Source organism: Cicer arietinum, chromosome 6 (assembly GCF_000331145.2).
Source record: "Cicer arietinum cultivar CDC Frontier isolate Library 1 chromosome 6, Cicar.CDCFrontier_v2.0, whole genome shotgun sequence".
Taxonomy (NCBI): Eukaryota; Viridiplantae; Streptophyta; class Magnoliopsida; order Fabales; family Fabaceae; genus Cicer; species Cicer arietinum.
This window is the reverse complement of record NC_021165.2, coordinates 40,156,272-40,175,354: the sequence shown is the minus strand read 5'-3', so window position 1 is coordinate 40,175,354 and position 19,083 is coordinate 40,156,272. Positions and strand designations below refer to the sequence as shown.

General features: G+C 31.8%; 2 protein-coding genes across 2 annotated transcripts; one reads left to right on the top strand and one right to left on the bottom strand.

Moving 5' to 3' along the window:
- The first annotated feature begins 5,631 nt into the window (after positions 1 to 5,631).
- Positions 5,632 to 12,195, top strand: LOC101510453 (methionine aminopeptidase 1A). Its single transcript, XM_004514278.4, has 16 exons — positions 5,632 to 5,807; positions 6,240 to 6,290; positions 7,508 to 7,678; positions 8,142 to 8,217; positions 8,361 to 8,408; positions 8,519 to 8,563; positions 8,827 to 8,926; positions 9,145 to 9,196; positions 9,281 to 9,322; positions 9,747 to 9,808; positions 9,899 to 9,997; positions 10,380 to 10,453; positions 10,535 to 10,604; positions 10,997 to 11,062; positions 11,142 to 11,230; positions 11,924 to 12,195. The coding sequence occupies exons 1-16, from the start codon at positions 5,737 to 5,739 to the stop codon at positions 11,999 to 12,001; spliced, it is 1,194 nt and encodes a 397-aa protein (XP_004514335.1). The 5' UTR covers positions 5,632 to 5,736; the 3' UTR covers positions 12,002 to 12,195.
- Positions 12,196 to 17,967: 5,772 nt separating this feature from the next.
- LOC101511747 (pectinesterase inhibitor 9-like) lies at positions 17,968 to 18,874 on the bottom strand. The gene has a single exon (XM_004514280.4). It carries the CDS (start codon positions 18,787 to 18,789, stop codon positions 18,148 to 18,150), a length of 642 nt encoding a protein of 213 aa, XP_004514337.1. The 5' UTR covers positions 18,790 to 18,874; the 3' UTR covers positions 17,968 to 18,147.
- Between the last annotated feature and the right edge of the window lie 209 nt (positions 18,875 to 19,083).

The window sequence follows — 19,083 nt, the reverse complement described above, 5'->3', positions numbered from 1 at the left end:
AACAAGTAAAGTCGAATTATAAATGATAAAGTAGTGAAGTTTTCACATCCCGGATACAACTCTTGCTTCGCCTCATCAATTAAATTATAAAACTTCTTAGCATCCTCATTAGGTCCCTTGTTGCCTTCCTCTTATTTTTCAACGTGCCTAAATGTGTCATAAAGTAAGCCATTGATATCATCACGTGCGTCCACTTGATCTTCCATATGATCATCAATTTCCTTAGTCAATGATATTTTCTCTTTGTGGTTTACCCAAACGTCGTAGCCTTGTACAAAACCGAATCCTATTAGGTGATCGCGGACCACTTTTCTTCTTCTCCAACAACGATTTCTACACTTGGCACAAGGACATAAAATTGTGCAACCTTGAGGTTCTCTTTTGGTGAAGGCAAAATCTAAAAAAGATTTTACACCTTTCTGATACTCTAAATTAAGTCTATGAAGTGTAGTCCACTTTTTATCCATCACTCTAAATAACAAAAATAATAACACACAATTGAAGTTTAACACAAACATGTGGATTCTATTAAAATAAATCCAAATATATTAAACACAATGATAACTATGGTTAATAAATCCAAAATAAATCCAAATATTCAAATTAGCAACAAAAAAAACACCACAATTAAATTAAACCTATAGGAATTCAGCAACAGACAACAAGACTAAATATGGACACAATAATCTTCTATATGAAGCACTCTGCATCATAAACATTAAAAATAAACAAACACAAAAAAAAAGGTGTCTAAAATTAAAATCTCATTAGCTTAAAAACTTCAAAGACTTATGAGACAACACAGATCCAAACCAATGGCAATGGACAAAGACAGTGATGTGTTCAATTCCATCACACATAAAAAAACAAAAACATTTCATCTGACCAATACCCATCAAAGAAAAATGACAGTGAATGAAACAACTTTGTCCTTTTCTGAGGTACTAAATCAAACTTAGGAAGTTCCACAACCCTAACACCACAACATTAATTCAATAAATTATATAAAATTATTCATTAATCAAAAAGCAGTACTCATACATGAAATTGAAAGACATCAAAACACAAATTGAAGAATAAAAAAGAAGATGGGTGAAACATATTCTTACATGCGTGCGACCTTCTTGTGAGGGTTAAGTCACACACGAGTTGTCAGAGCACAACACGGCGATAACTGTCGGAGCACAAGACGACGGGAAATGTCGGAGCACAAGACAACAAGAGAAGTCAGAGAATAAAACGACGGTGTGCAAGACAAAGGCGAAATGGGGTTTTGGTTCCAGCGAGACGAAGACGAACGATACAGATGCAATGAGATAGACAAGAGGTATAGAGAAAAAGACAAATGCGATTGAGACGAGTATTGGGTTCAGACGATAGGCGAGGAGTTTTGGAGGTGAATAGTACAAATGCAATTGACAAGAGATTGAGAAGGGTTTTGGTTTAGGAACTAAGGGTTTTGGTTTAGACACTAAGGGTTTTGGTTCAGGCGCTAAGGTTTTTGGTGTGGGGAACTGATCATGTAATTTGGGAAAATTAAATTTGAGAAATTAGGTTTAGGCAAATAATTAAGGGTTTTGGTTTAGGTAACACTTTTTTCTATTTTATCCCATAGTTACATATTGTGGTTTAAACATGGTTTAGGCAACACTTTTTATATTAAGGCTACATTTATAATATGTTGTTTTAAAATCTTCTCAGACAATGGTTTAAAAGTGTTGTCTAAATCGGCCACATTTTTTAACATGTACCTTAAAAACGAATATGCAACGGTTTTATGTTAACAAGCAAGAAAGTGTATTTTATATGTATATTATAAACAACACTTGAAAAAATGTTGTCTATTCTCATTTCTAGCCACATTTTTTTAGCCGTTGCCAAGATAAGTGTGATCAAAAGTTAAAAATGTTGTAGTGAAGGGACGCTGTTGTGAATTGAGCAAAAGAAAGCGGTATAAAAAATAAAGTTACTGTTATTATCAGAAGATCAGATATAGAGACGGGAGAAAAGGTAGGAGAAATAAATTAATATTAGGTTGTGACAAAGGAGGAAAATACAAGTGTGTTGCTAGTTCAACTCGAAGTTCAACATTAGGTTGTGGTTTTCGCGATATTGCATTATTGCTTGGACATGGTGAAGAGTGTTGGTCTTTGGTCCACAATAGTTTGGACCAGGAGATTGCTTCTCATGTAACTCCATATGATAGTTCACATGACACATTAGAGAAGTAAGAGATTCGTTGAAGATATTCAGCTTAGGTCTTCAACCCATGGATAAATGGTTGTCCATACTTCATATGGGTTACATGATAGCGACAACATATAATATTATTCTTGTCACGTTTGGTCATACATTTTCAATGATTTTCTTTCCTATAAGGGGTTCACATTCAAGATCGACAAAAAATGATCGCATTTGTTGTATTGATTTTGTTAATGGAAATCACTAGGTTCCGATAATTATTTTCTTATGTTTTAATTTTTTTTTATTTTTCTTCCGTAATTAGATTCTTTTGTTTTGTTAATTTATTTAATTTTTGTAGTTGAAGATGAAAGATGGATTTCCAAAGCCAAACATTGCACAAGGTTGGAAGCAATATCGCACCGATGAAGCAACTTCTTAGGCAATAGCATATACATGCGTCTACAACACTGGGGGTATTTATTAGGTAGGTTGCCACGTGTTACCCAAAATCCACCTACGGAACCCGTAGATGCAATGTCATTAGACGAACCTTAATGTTTTAAAATTGATACAAAATCATTTGTTATTAATCAATTTTAGTTTTTTGTCGTTTGATTTTATCTTGTAATTTATTCATTTTATTTTTCATCACAAACAATTTAAAGTAACCGACATAACAATAACGCATAAAGTAACCGACATAACAATAATTAATAAAGTGTTCATAAAAAGTAACTGACATAACAATAATTAATCAAGTGTTCATAAAAAGTAACCGACATAACAATAATTCATAAACTGTTCATAAAAAGTAACCGACATAACAATAATTCATAAAGTGTTCATAAAAAGTAATCGACATGACAATAATTCATAAAGTGTTCATAAAAAGTAACCGAAATAACAATAGTTCATAAAAAGTGTTACTACTAACTAGTGTGACTACGTGATAAATACAAAGCTTTATAAAAGTGAATATACAACTCATCATCTGGACTAGCATCATGTTCACTCAACCCCTGCTGTATAAGATCACCGATCTACTGTAGGATAGGTGGCGGCTGTGAACTAGAAGCATTTGCGCTGGTGGGCGGTACACTATAATGTGCGACCATGGGTACACCATCTGGTCGCACCAGCAGTGGATGAGACACTTGATATAATCACTCCAAATATCCATTTCACACTTATATGGATATGTAGCTGGACGAAGCTTGTGAAATATATTTGTCACTGGCGTCACATATCCCAACCATTCCACATCTACATCAAATAATCTAGAAGGATCTGGAAGTGGCAGTGAATGAATATATTGGATATATCCAAATTATCTCAAACACCTCTCTGGCAGATATTTCACTACAGTGCTGAATAATCGGAGGTGACCAGTATAAAGCATGATATCATCAAAAGAAATGACACCCCTATGATTCTCCCATGGTTTCCATATAACATCTGCATGTGTCAATGCATCAATGATACAAATATTTGGAAAATATTCGTAAATCCAACAATGTTGCAAATAAAAATAAATATATTAATGATAAATAAACAATTAATAATTAATACTAATAATTAAATATAAAAAAACATAAAAAAATAAATAATAATTAAACATAAAAATAAATAAATAAATAAAAATAATTAACATAATATTTAATAATTAAAATTAAATAAATAATTGATACATGAAGTAGCGTCATATATCCACTTAGTTGTTTGGTGTCATAACAACAAACATTTGAGAGGTAGTCATAAAGCACTACGTGTGCAGCATTACCTCATGCATATTTATCTGTACTGTCTAAATATCTGAATAAAGAAAGGTACTTCGCATCAACTAGAGTGTGACTCTTATCAGCAAAAATAGTACTCCCTACTAAATTCAACATATATGCCCTAGCAGCACAATCAAATCTCTCTACCGCACACTACCTTATGAAGACCTTTTTCAACCAATCCAGTCCATAGTGCGCACCTCTAGTCTTTTTGGTCTCCTCCCAGATCTCTTATATGGTCACTCATAATAGAGTGATGACAAGATTACATGCCGTTACTCTATCTACATCGGGTGAACTGTAGAACTCACCCCTAATAGGCAATCCTAGAAGATTGACAACATCATCCAAAGTAATCGTCATTTCACCAAATGGCATGTGAACTGCCAATGTCTCGGAATGCCATCTTTTCACAAACGCAAATATCAGGTTGTTGTCGACCATCTTCAAACTACCTCGTTGTAATGGGTTCAAACCTGACAAATTCACCCAGTTCTCTATGGGTCGCGGAAGTACCGGCGGGGTAAATTGTTGCATTTTCTTTCCATGCGCAACAATTTTCAGCATTGGTCGCTCCTAAATACAAAGAAAATATATGATATTAAAATTAAATATAGACCAAAAATAATAATTAATTTAAATATTTTTAATGCATTATAAGTAATAATTAATTTAATATACCTCACCAAATCATAGTCTAGCTGGAACATGATGAAAATATCGCGTAAGGACAGACAAATCATAAGGTCCTCCAAGATACCGTGTGAGCTCACCAGGTCCCTTAGCTCCATCATGCCCATCCTCCATATGCTCTCCCTCATGAGCAGGTGCAGCCTCCTCCTGCTCATGTACCACATCCTCCTCATGCACTATAGAAGGCTCATCCTACTAATACATAGTCACATCCAGGATAAATCCATGATCATGATGTCCTTCATCATCGTCTTCAATTATCATTTGTCTTCTTCTCCTTGAAGTTTTCGGTCGAATCCTTTCTAGGGGATTCATTGCGGACGATGTAGAAGTATCAGTGTCAAATGTAATTCGTATGATTTTGTCATCTCTTCCTCGTGCACCCACTGAAAAATTAAAAAATTAAAAGAAATAAATCACAATTACTTATAAAATTATAATTAATTAAAATAAAAAATAATATATATATATATATATATATATATTTATAACTTCTGGGGAACTTGAGATTCAAGTTCTCTGGTAACTACCGGAAATGTTGAGTATCAAGTTTCTCGGAACAAGCCTCTGTACCAGAGAAGTTAAAAAAAAATTTCGAAAGGGTCTTCTGTACCAGAGAACTTCAAAAAAATATTTTCCGGTAGTGGCTTCTGTATCGGAGAACTTCAAACAAGTTTTCCGTAGTGTATATTGTGTACCGGAAAACTTGTATTCAAGTTCTCCAGAAATTTAGAAAAAAAACTCGCTCTTGAGTTCCGGAAATCTTAAATGAGAAATGGTAAATTTTTTGAACTTTTATTATTTAAACGAGGGCAAAAACGTCATTTCTTTCCTAATTTGGGGGTATATGTATAATTATGGGTAAAATTTTCAAATATTTCACAACCACCTTAAAAGATATGGGCCGCCAGGCCCAATGGGTTATCCAGCTAAAGAGAACAAGCCAGACCCGAATCCAAAGTAGAACTCACCTTCCTCAGCAAGAAGTTATAAAATTTCTCTTCTCTTTTCCAAAGTTTGATTTTCCAATTTCTATACACACAGTAACTGCAAGACCTAGAACACAAGTGTTTTGCAATCGATGGCTGGTGAATCTGATTTATCCGTAAATAAACTATCTTGTGCTAACTGTGGCAAACCTGCAAATCTTCAGTATGTATTATTCTCTCTCACTCTTTTTCTCTGTGTGTTGCGTTGCTGCTCACAGAAGCTATAACCTACTTTGTGTTTTGGTTTTTGGATTGTTAATTTTCTATTTTTATTTCATTTAAAATGGTATGATATGTTGAAAATACTTTGTTTTTCGCTAAGATCAAATAGGGTTTTTGTTGGTTTCAGCAAATATCTGCTGCTACTGCTTGTGGTAGATTGTAGTTTTGGGCCTTGGTAGTGTTAGAATTTCTTGATGTTTTTTTTTTTTAATTAAATTTATGTGATAGAGGTTTTGTGGTCAATTGGGTGGTGAAAATGTAATTTTTAAGTTTATTTTGACGGTTTATCAACTGGGTGTTATTGGGATGATTTTATGGATCGTGATTTTGATTTTAACTTTGCTACTTGTACTTTTCTATGTTTTTTTCTAAGGTGTCCAAAATGCATGGAATTGAAGCTTCCACGTGAAGGTTCTGCATTCTGGTTTGTGATTGTTTACTACTTTGTCAGTTATTTTAAGTTCCTTTATTTTGGTGATGGAATCTCAGTAGGCTATTATAAAATGAAATAACCTCAAGGACCAAGTTTATATCATCTTTTAGAAATGTTGGAGATTGTTTGGTTTCAGTAAATGTTCTCTGTTTTATTTTCCAATTTTATTTTATTTTCTAAACTGCCTCCTTATTTTCATTTTGCTTCCTAACTAAAAAAATTAATACTGAAAACAGTTAAAACAAAAAAAAATGTTTTCACTATTTTTTTTGTATAAAAATCCTTGAAAACAAGAAACAATGTCAAAATAAAGGGGAAGTTCTGTAATTAGAAAATGAAAGCAGGAGAAAAAACAAGAAAACGGTTTTCTGAAAAGCTGTGTAGATGATATTTGTGTTTCTTTTAAGGTCGGTATTCTATGTGATGGAATAAAATGGAATGTTGTGGAATAGGATGGAATAATATGCTATTCTATTATTCGGATATTAAAAAAAATCATGGAATGGAATGAAACATGATGGAATCCATTCCACTACTTACCTTCATTTTTCTTCCCCTTCTATTTGGGAGGTATGAGATGGAATGACCTATTTATTCTGCTCCGTTGTAAAATATCCAAACAACGGAATGAATTCTCCATCCCATTCCACTTGATTCCTCTCTGTTCCTTTCCATTTTCTTCTACTTTGCTCCGTTTGTTTTAAAATATCCAAAGAGAACCTAAGAGATAATAGGTCATTGTGTTTCCCATAAAAGCTGTTTGTTTCCATAATCTCTACCAAAGTCTATTACCTGCCTGGCTGTTGAGCTACAAACTTCAGTATTTTGATTTCAACTGCTGGTATTATGCAACTGCAACATAATGCTTGATTAGGTCTAGTATTGTCAAATAGCATATATAGTTGTGCTACAATGCTATTGTGCATCGGAATTTTATCAAACTACTACTGTTCCTCGATGCGCGAATTAGTATAAAGCTGTAGCACAGTGGAATTTAAACAAACTGCTATTTCTGCGATCTGCAATTGACAACACTGATTTGCTCCTGACTTGTAATTCAGTTCTAGTTATTGTAAAAAGAAAAAGAAATAAGCCGTTATTGACCTAAATAACTAAATCAGCTGAATCATGTAGAACTTTATTTCTCACAGTATTGATATCTTTCACATATTTGGTATTTTGGAACCAATTTTGATTGTTTTTGACAGCACTCAGGAATGTTTCAAATCTTCATGGAGTTCCCACAAATCAGTGCATCTGAAGGCAAAGCTTTCCTCAGTTGGCTCACAGAATTCAGACTCACTGGGTGAAGGGTGGTTATATTGCTTGAAGAGAGGGCAGAGTCGAACTCCAAAGCTTCCTCACTTTGATTGGACTGGGTAAATTTCTAGTGATATGAGTCAGTCCCTTCATGTTTTAGTACGTATATGTATTACTGTTTTTTTATCAGTGTTATTAATGGTGGATAGCTTAATGGCGGAAGGCCAAAAATCCGCCATATCAACACACCATTGTGGCCTATGGCGCTGTCATGGGAGGCATCCCTTCACGAATTTCCTATGGTGGTTGTGAAAAAATTTGCCACGCTATCATTGTGCCATGTCGAAAACTGTTTTTTATTAATAACAGAAGATTATGTTGATTATCAGTAGTGTGTATGTTCATGTTTTTGCACTTCATTGTCCTTTTCTTTATATTTCCCCCCGTTTCCCTTGTTTTCGTTGATGCTTTTGGTTTCAGTATCTTAGATGCTCAGGCCTTTAAATTTGCGCCTATTTTTGAATTATTGGTATCATCTCATTTATTTGCTGAAACTGAATTTTTTATTTCTGCTTTTGCAAGGGCGCTGCGGCCATATCCCATATCTGGTAAACGGATTGTCCCAGCTCATATTGTCATACCTGATTGGGCTGATGATGTGAGTTATCCATCTTCTTCCTATTTAGATGCCTTGAATTTTATCTAATTTAATTATGTAAGTCATTTTATTAAACTTTAACACAGTTTGAAGTTATCTGTTCATAATATACCTGAGGTTCGTTGGTTTCTATCTCTCTCTAGGGAATTCCCAAAGTTGAGCCGAATAGTGACCTGCAGCATACTGTTGAGGTAGTTAATTTAAAATTCCCGAGTATTCAATTGATGCAAGTCTTGCAAGGTCAAGTTGCACACTGACTGTGTTTTTTTTATTCCACATTTTAATTAATGTTAATCTGTAGATCAAGTCTCCAGATCTAATCGAAAGAATGAGAGAAACTTGTCGGGTTAGTTCTGCCATTTTGTCCTCATCACTATCTCTATTCATTATTTGAGGAAAAACTGGTTCTTGTGTTTATTTAAAAAAAAATTATGAAGGATTATATTCTTTTTAAAGAAAAACTGTGTTTTTAAGGACAGTTGAGGTGGCTTTGTCTTGTATGGATAAAATTTTGGTGAAATTTTTTTTATATGCTGTTTATCTTTCACCTTGAATATTGAAGTAGAGTGGCAGACTTTATAGACTCTCATTTCATGAATTGATCCATAGATTGGAAGGGAGGTGTTAGATGCAGCTGCTCGGATTGTTAGGCCTGGTGTGACAACCGATGAAATTGATAGAGTAGTTCATGAGGCAACTATTGCTGCAGGTGCTAATTTTAATGAGTTTCATGTTTTAACCTGTTTCAGTTTTACCTGCTTTATTTATTGAGTTTAGTTAGTTTGTCATATTACATTTTGAAAATATTAGCTTGCATCTGTCGATATTGTTATAACTACATAACTATTTGTTGTTGTTATTGTCATTTGGCAATTGCAATAGCCATTGGTATTGATGATATATTTTTCTTAAATTTTACCTTCACAGGAGGATACCCATCACCTCTCAATTACCATTTCTTCCCAAAGTCTTGCTGCACGTAGGTACTTTCCTTACGTACATATTCTATTGTTCATAGATTGTCTTGGTCTTTATAAAGAACAAAATCTGCTCTTTCTAACAGGTCAGTTAATGAAGTGATCTGCCATGGAATTCCTGATGCAAGGTAGAATGTTGTGTCCTTTTTCTTTCCGCTTTCTATTATTTTTCTGTTTCTAGTGCTCAACAATTGTACTTACAGATCTTCTAATTACAATTACAAAACTACTGTCTGGTTTTAGAAAATAGTGTTCTAATTTTCTATTTTCATTGTGAATTAAAAAATGCTGTTTAAGTTTAATTTTGTTTCCTGTTTCTGAAGATTTGTACAAGAAATCCTGAAAAGATATGGGAAACAGTACAGATGAAAGAACAAAACCAAAAACTTTTTTCTTTAAACCTAACAGGATCTAATGTTCCCAATTAATCAATCCTTCATATGGACATTTTACACTTGATTAGTGTAAGTTGCAGTGCTACTTAAGCATGACGAAGTAGACAATTATATCCTTTTCAAATTGAGAATTTTCAATAATTTAGTCATTCTACAGGAAGCTTGAGGATGGTGACATTGTAAATGTTGATGTCACTGTTTACTATAAAGGTGTTCATGGTGAGTTGATTAACATATATATATGGATTACACTCAGACTTTAAGATCAGAAAATTCGACTGTTGGTTAATTATGCGAGTTGTTATGCAGGTGATCTAAATGAAACATACTTTGTTGGAAATGTGGACGAAGAGTCTCTCCAGTTGGTCAAATGCACATATGAGTGCCTGGAAAAGGCAATATCCATTGGTATGTCTCCATTGAATTTCATCTCTGAAGTTTCTCTCCCAAATTTCAAATCTAACTGAAATTTTGGAACATTATCGTAATGTTTTATTTTTTTCTCTTTTCTTTGTAATGTCCCTTAAAGCTATTTGTCAATTCATATTTAAAAAACTTCAATATATATATATATATATATAAATTAAAAACTGGACCAGTTGAGTAGCATATAAAATAATATTATACTAGCTATTGATTTTGATTTAAATTCAATTGATAATATGTATTTGGTGTTTGAAGTTTGTTGTGATTGCTGTGTGTTCAAGTACTGTAAGTATAACTAAAAGTCACATAATTTTTTAAGAAATTGAAGTATATGTATCTGATTCATTTTTTCCATCAAATTCAGTTAAACCTGGGGTACGATTCCGTGAAATTGGTGAAGTTATTAATCGTCACGCTTCAATGTCTGGCTTCTCAGTGGTAAAATATCTCATTTTCTTTGTTATCTATATAGTGTTATCTGTTCACACTTTTGAATGGTTATCACCTTGTTCCTTCTAGGTAAAATCATATTGTGGTCATGGAATTGGAGAGCTTTTCCATTGTGCACCAAACATTCCTCATTATGGAAGTATCCTTTTCTTGGTTTAAATGCATTATAGGGTTTTCGAAAAACTTTTTTGGAAATTATTTTCAACATCCTTTGATGATTGTTCTAGCATCTTACACTTTCGTCCTAAGTTATTATTAGATTTCACTAGCATCTTAAGGGTCAAAGTGTCCAATGTTTGCAACTAAATAGACCAAAATTGAATGAAAAAAACTTAAAGGACCAAATTGAAATTTAAAAATAATTGAAGAGACCAAAAGTGTGATGTAAACCTTGTTTTAATATAAAAGGACCAGTTATTAGGCATGAAATCACTATTTTATGGATATAACATTAATTCATGCGAAAAATAAACCATGATTACATGGAAAAGAGTACACTTGCAAGTTGCATTACACCTTAACCACTGCCAGGAAATAAAGCTGTTGGTGTGATGAAGGCTGGTCAGACCTTTACAATTGAACCAATGATCAATGCAGGTATATGTACAATTAATTGATTAATTGAATAACTTTGACGATACTTGTAACAGATACTAATAAACTGTTTTTTTAATAGGTGTCTGGCGTGATCGACTGTGGCCTGATGGATGGACTGCTGTTACAGCAGATGGTAAACGAAGTGCTCAATTTGAACACACTCTTTTGGTAAGAACATATCTATTTACTCCTTTTCCTTAATAAATAGTGTATATTAAAGTTGCCTAGTTTGGTTATTTTGTGCATTCTTTGTTCTTAAAAATAAAGCATGTTTTTTTTTGCTGAAAGGGAGAACTTTTTACCGGTTCACTTTTTTGAATAATGATAAATATATGATTTTGTTGCACAATTTTTATATAATGTCCTTGACTAAAGTTTATTTCATATTATCTCATGACATAAACACTTTAAATGTTTGTAAGCTTATAAAAATATAGTATGAAATGTCTGGAAGATGTTTTAAGCTCATTTTCTTGAAGTTGTTTTCAGCTTTTGCAGAACTTATTCTCATTCTTTATTCTATTATATAAAAGTTTAACATAAACTCTTATATGATAATCTTCTATTGGTTGTGTGCTTAATTAGGCTGTTTATCCAAACTCACATTAAGACTGCAACAAAATGTTATGCTATGCACTTTCTTAGTGACACATTTTACTCTTACAATAAGAGTAATAAAATTTAAACATATTTGAATCCCTCACCAGTAGTCTAATCAAAGTTATTTCTAATTACATTGACCACTTATCTATAATTTAATTTGAACAGTGAGTTAATAATTTAATTTTCTCGATATTTTTTCTCCTAGCTGTTACATTTTTGTAGTGCGCATAATTTAATATGATTTATCCTTTTCGTTAGGTGACAGAAACTGGTGTTGAAGTTTTAACTGGGAGGTTGCAGACATCACCCAATGTTTATCCTTGGTTAAATTCATAATTGGTGAATCCGAAAAACATATGGTGCCATTTTCTAAATACTATACAATTAATGGACAACCATATTTCATTGCTCTACTTTCTCTGGTCGCTCTTCTGGGAGTCTTGTTTGTAACCTAAATTTCAATTGGGTTTTTGGTCAAAAGTATGATTAACATTAGATTGTTTCTGTAATATCAGATGATTTGATTGTCATCTTGTCGTGTTGTTTTTTCTGCATGAGTTTTTGAGTATAAGATTTTGGTCAAAAGTACACAATAAACAATATTGCCACCGGCAGCATCCTTCACATTACTACCCACACTCCTTAAATATCTAAAAAAAATCAAAATACCTAAAATTTCCTTTGACATTTATAATATTTTTTACAATTTTTATAATTCATAACTCACATTCATCACATCTCAACTCATAAAAAAATCACCATACCTCATCAACTCTAACTCACAATTATTCAAAACTCACATCACTCACTCATAACTTACATCTCATTAGTTTTCTCATCACATTGTAGTTAAAGTGACTTAAAATAGTATGTTTGTTGGTTTGTTTGAGTTTGTTTGTTTTCTCTAAATTTTGGGATTGCATGTAAATTAAGTTCACGTCCGTTGTGTTGTTACGTGAATTGAATTCATGTATGTTGAAAAAAATTAAAAAGTTCAAGATGAATGTAATCTTAATTCACGTAAACATACGTGGTTTAAGATTATGTAACCAATGGAGTTTGAAAATTCAACATCTCAATATGTACGGAACATTAATTCATGTACGTTTACGTGAATCAAGATTGCGTAATCAATTAAGATTGAAAATTAAACCATATCGTGAACTCAATTTTACATGAGCGAAGTTCATGTATGTTTACTAGAATTCAATTTGCGTAAACGTACATGATATATTAAGCAAAATCCTAAAATTTTTGGGTTCCTTTCTTCTAGATGCATATAAATGGACCAAGGGGAAGACAACATTGACGAAATGTATGAATGTTTGAAACATGATTTTGAGGATATGGATGATGGTTTGGAATGTGATTTCGATGAAATGTATGATAATTTTGATGCAATGAATGACACTATGAACAACGGAGTTGAACCTGTTATGGTTGATTTGACTGATGTGTTTAGCACCGGCATGATGTTTGATAAACGGGATGATTTCTTGAAATTGGCTAGAAATGTTGGAAGGGAAAATTGAATTGTCGTTGTCATTTTTAGATCCGAAACTACGACAACACGACCAAGAACAGACATAATTAATTATTGGTTGTGAAAAAAGTGGTAAATATAGACCTTGGAAGAATCCTAAACATACGAGGAGTACTTAGAGTAGAAAATGTGAATGCCCATTTAGATTGAGAGGTACACCATCAAGTGTTGGTGAGAGATGGTATTTGCATGTAATATGTGGTGTCCATAACCACGAATTGGCCAAAAAAATTGATTGATCGTGCTTTCCTAGGTCGATTGTCTCGGGAAGAGAAAATTGTACTTGGTGATATGACGAAGAACATGATCAAATCAAGAAACATATTGATGACAATAAATGATCATAATGTTAAAAGTTTGACGACAATAAAAACAAGTTTACAATGTACGTCAAACATACCGTTCATCACTTATAGGTAATAGAACAAAAATGTAACATCTTTTAACAATGACGAAACGCGACAAATACGCCTATTGATATAGGAAGGTATATGGTTCAGATGAGTTGAGGGACATATTTTGGGCTCATCTAGACGCTATCACTCTTGTAAATAATTTTCACATAATATTGATTATGGATAGCACATACAAGACATGTAGCTATCGAATACCATTACTTGAAAATATTGGTGTTACATCTACTGAAATGACATTTTGTGTGAGATTTGTGTATCTACAGTCTGAGTGTGCTGATAGTTTTACGTGGGCACTACAAATGTTGAAAGAACAAATTACATGTGGTGAAGTTGAAATAATCGTTACTGATAGAGACCTTGCTTTGATGAACACAGTTGAATATGTTTTTTCAAAAGTAGTCAATTTATTATGGTTGTTTCATGTATGCAAAAATGGCAAAGCGAAGTGCAAGATGACTGTTTTTTCAAAAAAGAAGCAGGTGCAAATAATGGAGGCATGACAGGCTCTTGTTTACAGTTATGATGAGGCTCAATACTACATGAATTTGGGTAACTTTGAAGGAATTTGTAGTAGCTCTTCTACTTTAATGATTATGTACATGACCATCAATTAATTCTTCACAAGGAAAGATTAGTTGAGGCGTTGACAAATAGAGTTATGCATTTTGGGAACACTACAACACAAAGGGTTGAGTCGACGCACTGGAGTTTAAAAAGAATATTGCAAAACAACATTGGTGATATATGTAATGTTTGGGAAACCATCAATAGCATGATTATATTACAACACAATGAGATAATAACATCATTTTAAAAGAGCATAATTCAAAAGACTCATCGATATAGTAACAGATTGTACGCCAATTTGCGTGGTGTTGTGTCCAAAAATACAATAGCTCATATTGTGACAGAGTTTGATCGCGTGAAATATGTAGGTATAGATAAGTCTGAATGTTGTTGTACAGTTAGGAGAACACATGGTCTACCTTGTGCATGTGAAATAGCCAGGTATAGTATGATCCTCCGTTCCATTCCGTTAGACGTTATTTATGTTTGATGAACTTGATGTACCTGACAAAATTGAACTTAAAAGTAAATTACAAGATATCGCGTATCCATCGACTACGTCGATGTGTTCACCTGTTGACAAAGTTAAAACAAAGGGTGCACCCAAAAAATACAAAAGTAAGGTATGAAAAAGAGATAAATCAAACACGCGTGATCCATCTCGGTGTGAGTATGTGGATGAAAGTGTTCGATGTAGTGGCACAAATGCCTGATCCCGCTGTACTCATTGTCGTTGTGCATGTGCAGAAGTAGTTGACCTAACACGACGACCCTCCACATTAGAAGTACCCTCGTTAAGTATAACACAACCATCTCTATCAGTAAACATAGTGTGCACCATATATGAAAACAAAAGTCATAATAAAAATCAAAACAATAAGCCTACGTGAACTGAGTTCACGTATGTGAACTCAATGTCAAATACTTACGTGAACTCAATTCATGTACGTAAATCCATTTTCAATCTTTAAAACGTACGGAAATTTAGTTCACGTACGTGATATCATTATATCTTATGTGAATTCAGTTCACATACACACTACGTGAACTCATTTCACGAACATGGTTCATAAATTGAGTTCACGTACGTTACTAGGTTTTTGAAAATGGGTTTGTGTACGTGAACTGAGTTCACATACGTTTTTGGGTTTAGGGCATCGAAAGTTTTCTTCATCCTCAAAAATGAAAACTTTACTTTCAGTTTTTAGGCATTGCATTCAAATTGTAGAGAATAGAAAATATATAGAAAAAAAACCTATATATTTATGAAATGCAGAAAATATATAAAAAACCTATAAATTTTTTATTTGATCAAATAAAAATAACATATTTTATGAAATGAAACTATAAATTGTTTTCTCTGAGAAAACGGACCTGATATTCATAATTGATATATAAAAAATAAAATAAAAAATCTTCAAATTGTAGAGAAAAAAAAGGGGTATAGAAAATATATGTAGTACATTTGATCAAATTGGAGTATTATAATTTGATCAAAGGTACTACATATATGTAGTACATTTGATTCAAATTTGAAGATCTGATCAACTTGATCAAATAGAAAACTGAATTCAGTTTTCAGGCATTGCATTGCATTAACATAACTCCAATTTTTATTATTTTTAGAAAAAGTTTAATTGTAATGCATTGTATGTGGTACATCATAACCATTTATAAAGACATGACTTAGTAGTTATGATAAAAATCAAATATTTTTAATGATTCTAACGATTGTGATCGATTAAAAGTATAAAAACTTTTTATCCTGACAATATTTTATGGATTAAATATTTTTATCTATAATATCAAAAAAAAAAAATCATTATTTTTCGAATAACTTGTATTATATCATCTCTTCATCTTCGTGACAATAGTTTGCGAATATATATTTTAAAAAATAAAAAAAACACAAAACGTGAGACTGAAGTAAACGAGGCATTAGTTGTTGTCTGTGGTATATTCAGGTCATGGGCAGAGGCAGGAAACATACAAAGGTATATTACACAAACAAGTAACAAAAAACACAAGGAATTTATAAAAAACTAAAAACGCAAAAAATTGATATAAATTCTAAAAGGAAATAGTTTAGCTGACGACATGCACAAAAATATGGAATAAAATCACTTGGTATGATTTATTTTACTTAAGAAATTTAATCAAAGCGATTCTTTATTACACGTACACACACAAAACTCAAATAAAAGGGCCAGAAACAAGAACTCCATTTGAGAGGGTTTTTATAAAAAATCGGGAAGTAATTTAAAAAATTTGTTTATATTTGTTACAGTTTTTTTAAAAATAAAACATCATAAATTAATTTAAAAATCATTAAAAATGAAAAGTTGTTTTTAATAATTTTTTAAACAAAAGTATTTTTTATAATTGATTTTTTCTAAAAAATAATTTTCACTATGAGTTACAAACACAAAACAACTTCTATTTTTTAAAAAAATCTCTAAAAGATAATATTTAAATTATACAATACTAAAATAATCTTTTTTTAGAATTCGTAACAAAATGGGCCCGTTTGTTATAGTGTTTTCTCATAAAAATTCACTTTTTTAAACAATTTAATAATTTTGAAAGTTTTTATGAGTTTGTTATAATTTTAAAAAATAAAAGTTCGAAAAATAATTTAAAAATTGATTCAAATGAGAGGTTGTTTTTAGTAGCTTATTAAAACTTAATTTTTTATAAAAGATATTTTTAAAAATATGATTTTCACAATAACATATAAAAAAATAACTTCTATTTTCTTTTAAAAATTTATATATTATTGAATACCAAAATTAATTAATTTTTTTAAATACGTAACCAACATGTAGTTTCTATCCTTTCGTTTATGATACCTTTTATGAAACATGGCCAGCTAAGAGAGCCTTAGTCAACGGATTCTATATATTATTAAAGAATAATAATTAGGGACGAGAATAAGTTGTTTATGGTCTGACCTACCTATTTGATAAAGATGTTAGATTCAGACTATTTTTAAAGCTTATTTATTTAAATAGGTCATATTCAGACTTATAAAAAAGCCTATTAAGCCTAACATGCCGACTTATATATATTTTATTATTTATTAATGTTATTTTTTTATTAATATATTAATAATAATATTTCCTATTTTAAATTATATCAATTAGACAATCATTCAGTAGTCATTCCATATTCGGTAGCCGTTCTATATTTGGTAGTCGTTCTATATTCGATAGTCATTCAATTAGTCAATCATTCAATTAGTCGTCTCATATTTGTTTGAGAGGTAATAATAAGTGCATTTGTTTTAGAAAAAATTTATTTTTTCAAATAAAAAATTATTGTTTAGGGTTTTAAGGATGTTTGTTTCAGATTTTTTTAAAATTATTTTGTTAGAAAAATTATTTTTTGTTTAATATATATAGATATGTACATTGATATTAGTATGTGGAAAACAGTGGTATAAGTAGAATATTTAAATGTTTTAATATGAATAAGGCTTTTAAATATGCTTCTAGACCAAACTTTTAAAAAGGTTAGGCCAGACCGAAAAAAAAGCCTATGATAGGCCGTAAGCTAGACTTAGACCTAAAAAATTAATCGTAAGTCAGACTCAGACCTTTTAAAGTCTGACCTATTCCCACCCCTAATGACAATACATCATCAATCTCAAAATATAAACATAAATGAGTCAAATAACTTTTTATTTATTTATTTTTATGTATTTCATTTAAATTTTGATAAATTTCGACTTTCTTTAATTAATTTTCACATATATTTTAAAACGGAGAGATTAATAAATAATAAATTAAAATAGAAAAGTTCTTTTTCAACACAAATAATAATCAAATTTTAAATATATCCATATCACACTTGATTAATAATAATAAACCACCCAAAGAAAAAACATGTATACGAAATAATATACATGAACAAACAGAGGGTGATAAAAATAAGCAAACAATTTTCGTTTTTTCTTTTCAAGGCTTCTTAGTGGTTCTAGCTGCAACTTGCTTGTACCTAGAAGCATAACTATGGAACAAAGCAAGTGCATTACTAGTAACTTCAGCAACATTCTTCGCCTTAACCTTAATCATCGCTACCCTTTTACTCATCCTATCACCTGGTAATGATTGAACACAACTACTTGCATCGGTTAAGGCAGTGCTCACCCATGTCTCAACATTACTTATATGCCACAACACTTTATCACTAATGATGGTGCTAGATTGGTTCAACCTTTTTAATTCTTTGATGGCTTGACTAAGTTGATCAAAACTATCATTGATTTGATTCACACAATCTTGCACGGTTAGGTACATCCTTTTGTTGTTATGATTAATTGTTTGAAGTTCCTTTGTCACTTTTAAAAGGTATCCTCTTGTTTGTAGGGCTTTAGAGAGGCTCACCGATAAGGCAATATGGGCTAAATGTTGAGGCCCATTAATGGTTGAATTGGAAAATTTGTTAAGGCAACGAATGCATAGATTAGGATAGAGGGTACCATGGCAAGAGGACTCTATGTAGGCTATTGTTTGGGAGTTTTCTTTAGCTAGGGAAGACTCTAAAAAGAGTGAGATGAAAATGACTAGTAATGTTAGGGCAATTTTTTGTTGTGACATCCTGGGTTGCAATTGAACTTTGATTTGCTAGTCTAAAAAAAATATGAAAAAGAAGAAGAAAAATTCACAAAGATCAAATTGAGATTTCTTGTTGATGAAAAAGCCTATGAGATTGTGTTGCTTATATAGAGATTTCCTCACATCTTTTCACATGCATTTAGCGAATTTGTATTTGTTTTCCCAATGTTACGTTAATAATCCCTTATACGTGCAACGAGTTGCGCTAGCAAAAAAGACAGAGCAGCAACAACAGAACTTTATTATAAAATTTTATTATGAGCTGGTCGGTCAAAA

Excerpts from the sequence above, each read along its gene's own strand:
- LOC101510453 (XM_004514278.4), top strand. The coding sequence starts at position 5,737 with ATGGCTGGTGAATCTGATTTATCCGTAAATAAACTATCTTGTGCTAAC. Across the intron at positions 9,197-9,280 it reads TTCCCAAAGTCTTGCTGCAC|GTCAGTTAATGAAGTGATCT; the intron begins GTAGGTACTTTC and ends TCTTTCTAACAG. Across the intron at positions 10,605-10,996 it reads AAACATTCCTCATTATGGAA|GAAATAAAGCTGTTGGTGTG; the intron begins GTATCCTTTTCT and ends AACCACTGCCAG.
- LOC101511747 (XM_004514280.4), bottom strand. The coding sequence starts at position 18,789 with ATGTCACAACAAAAAATTGCCCTAACATTACTAGTCATTTTCATCTCA.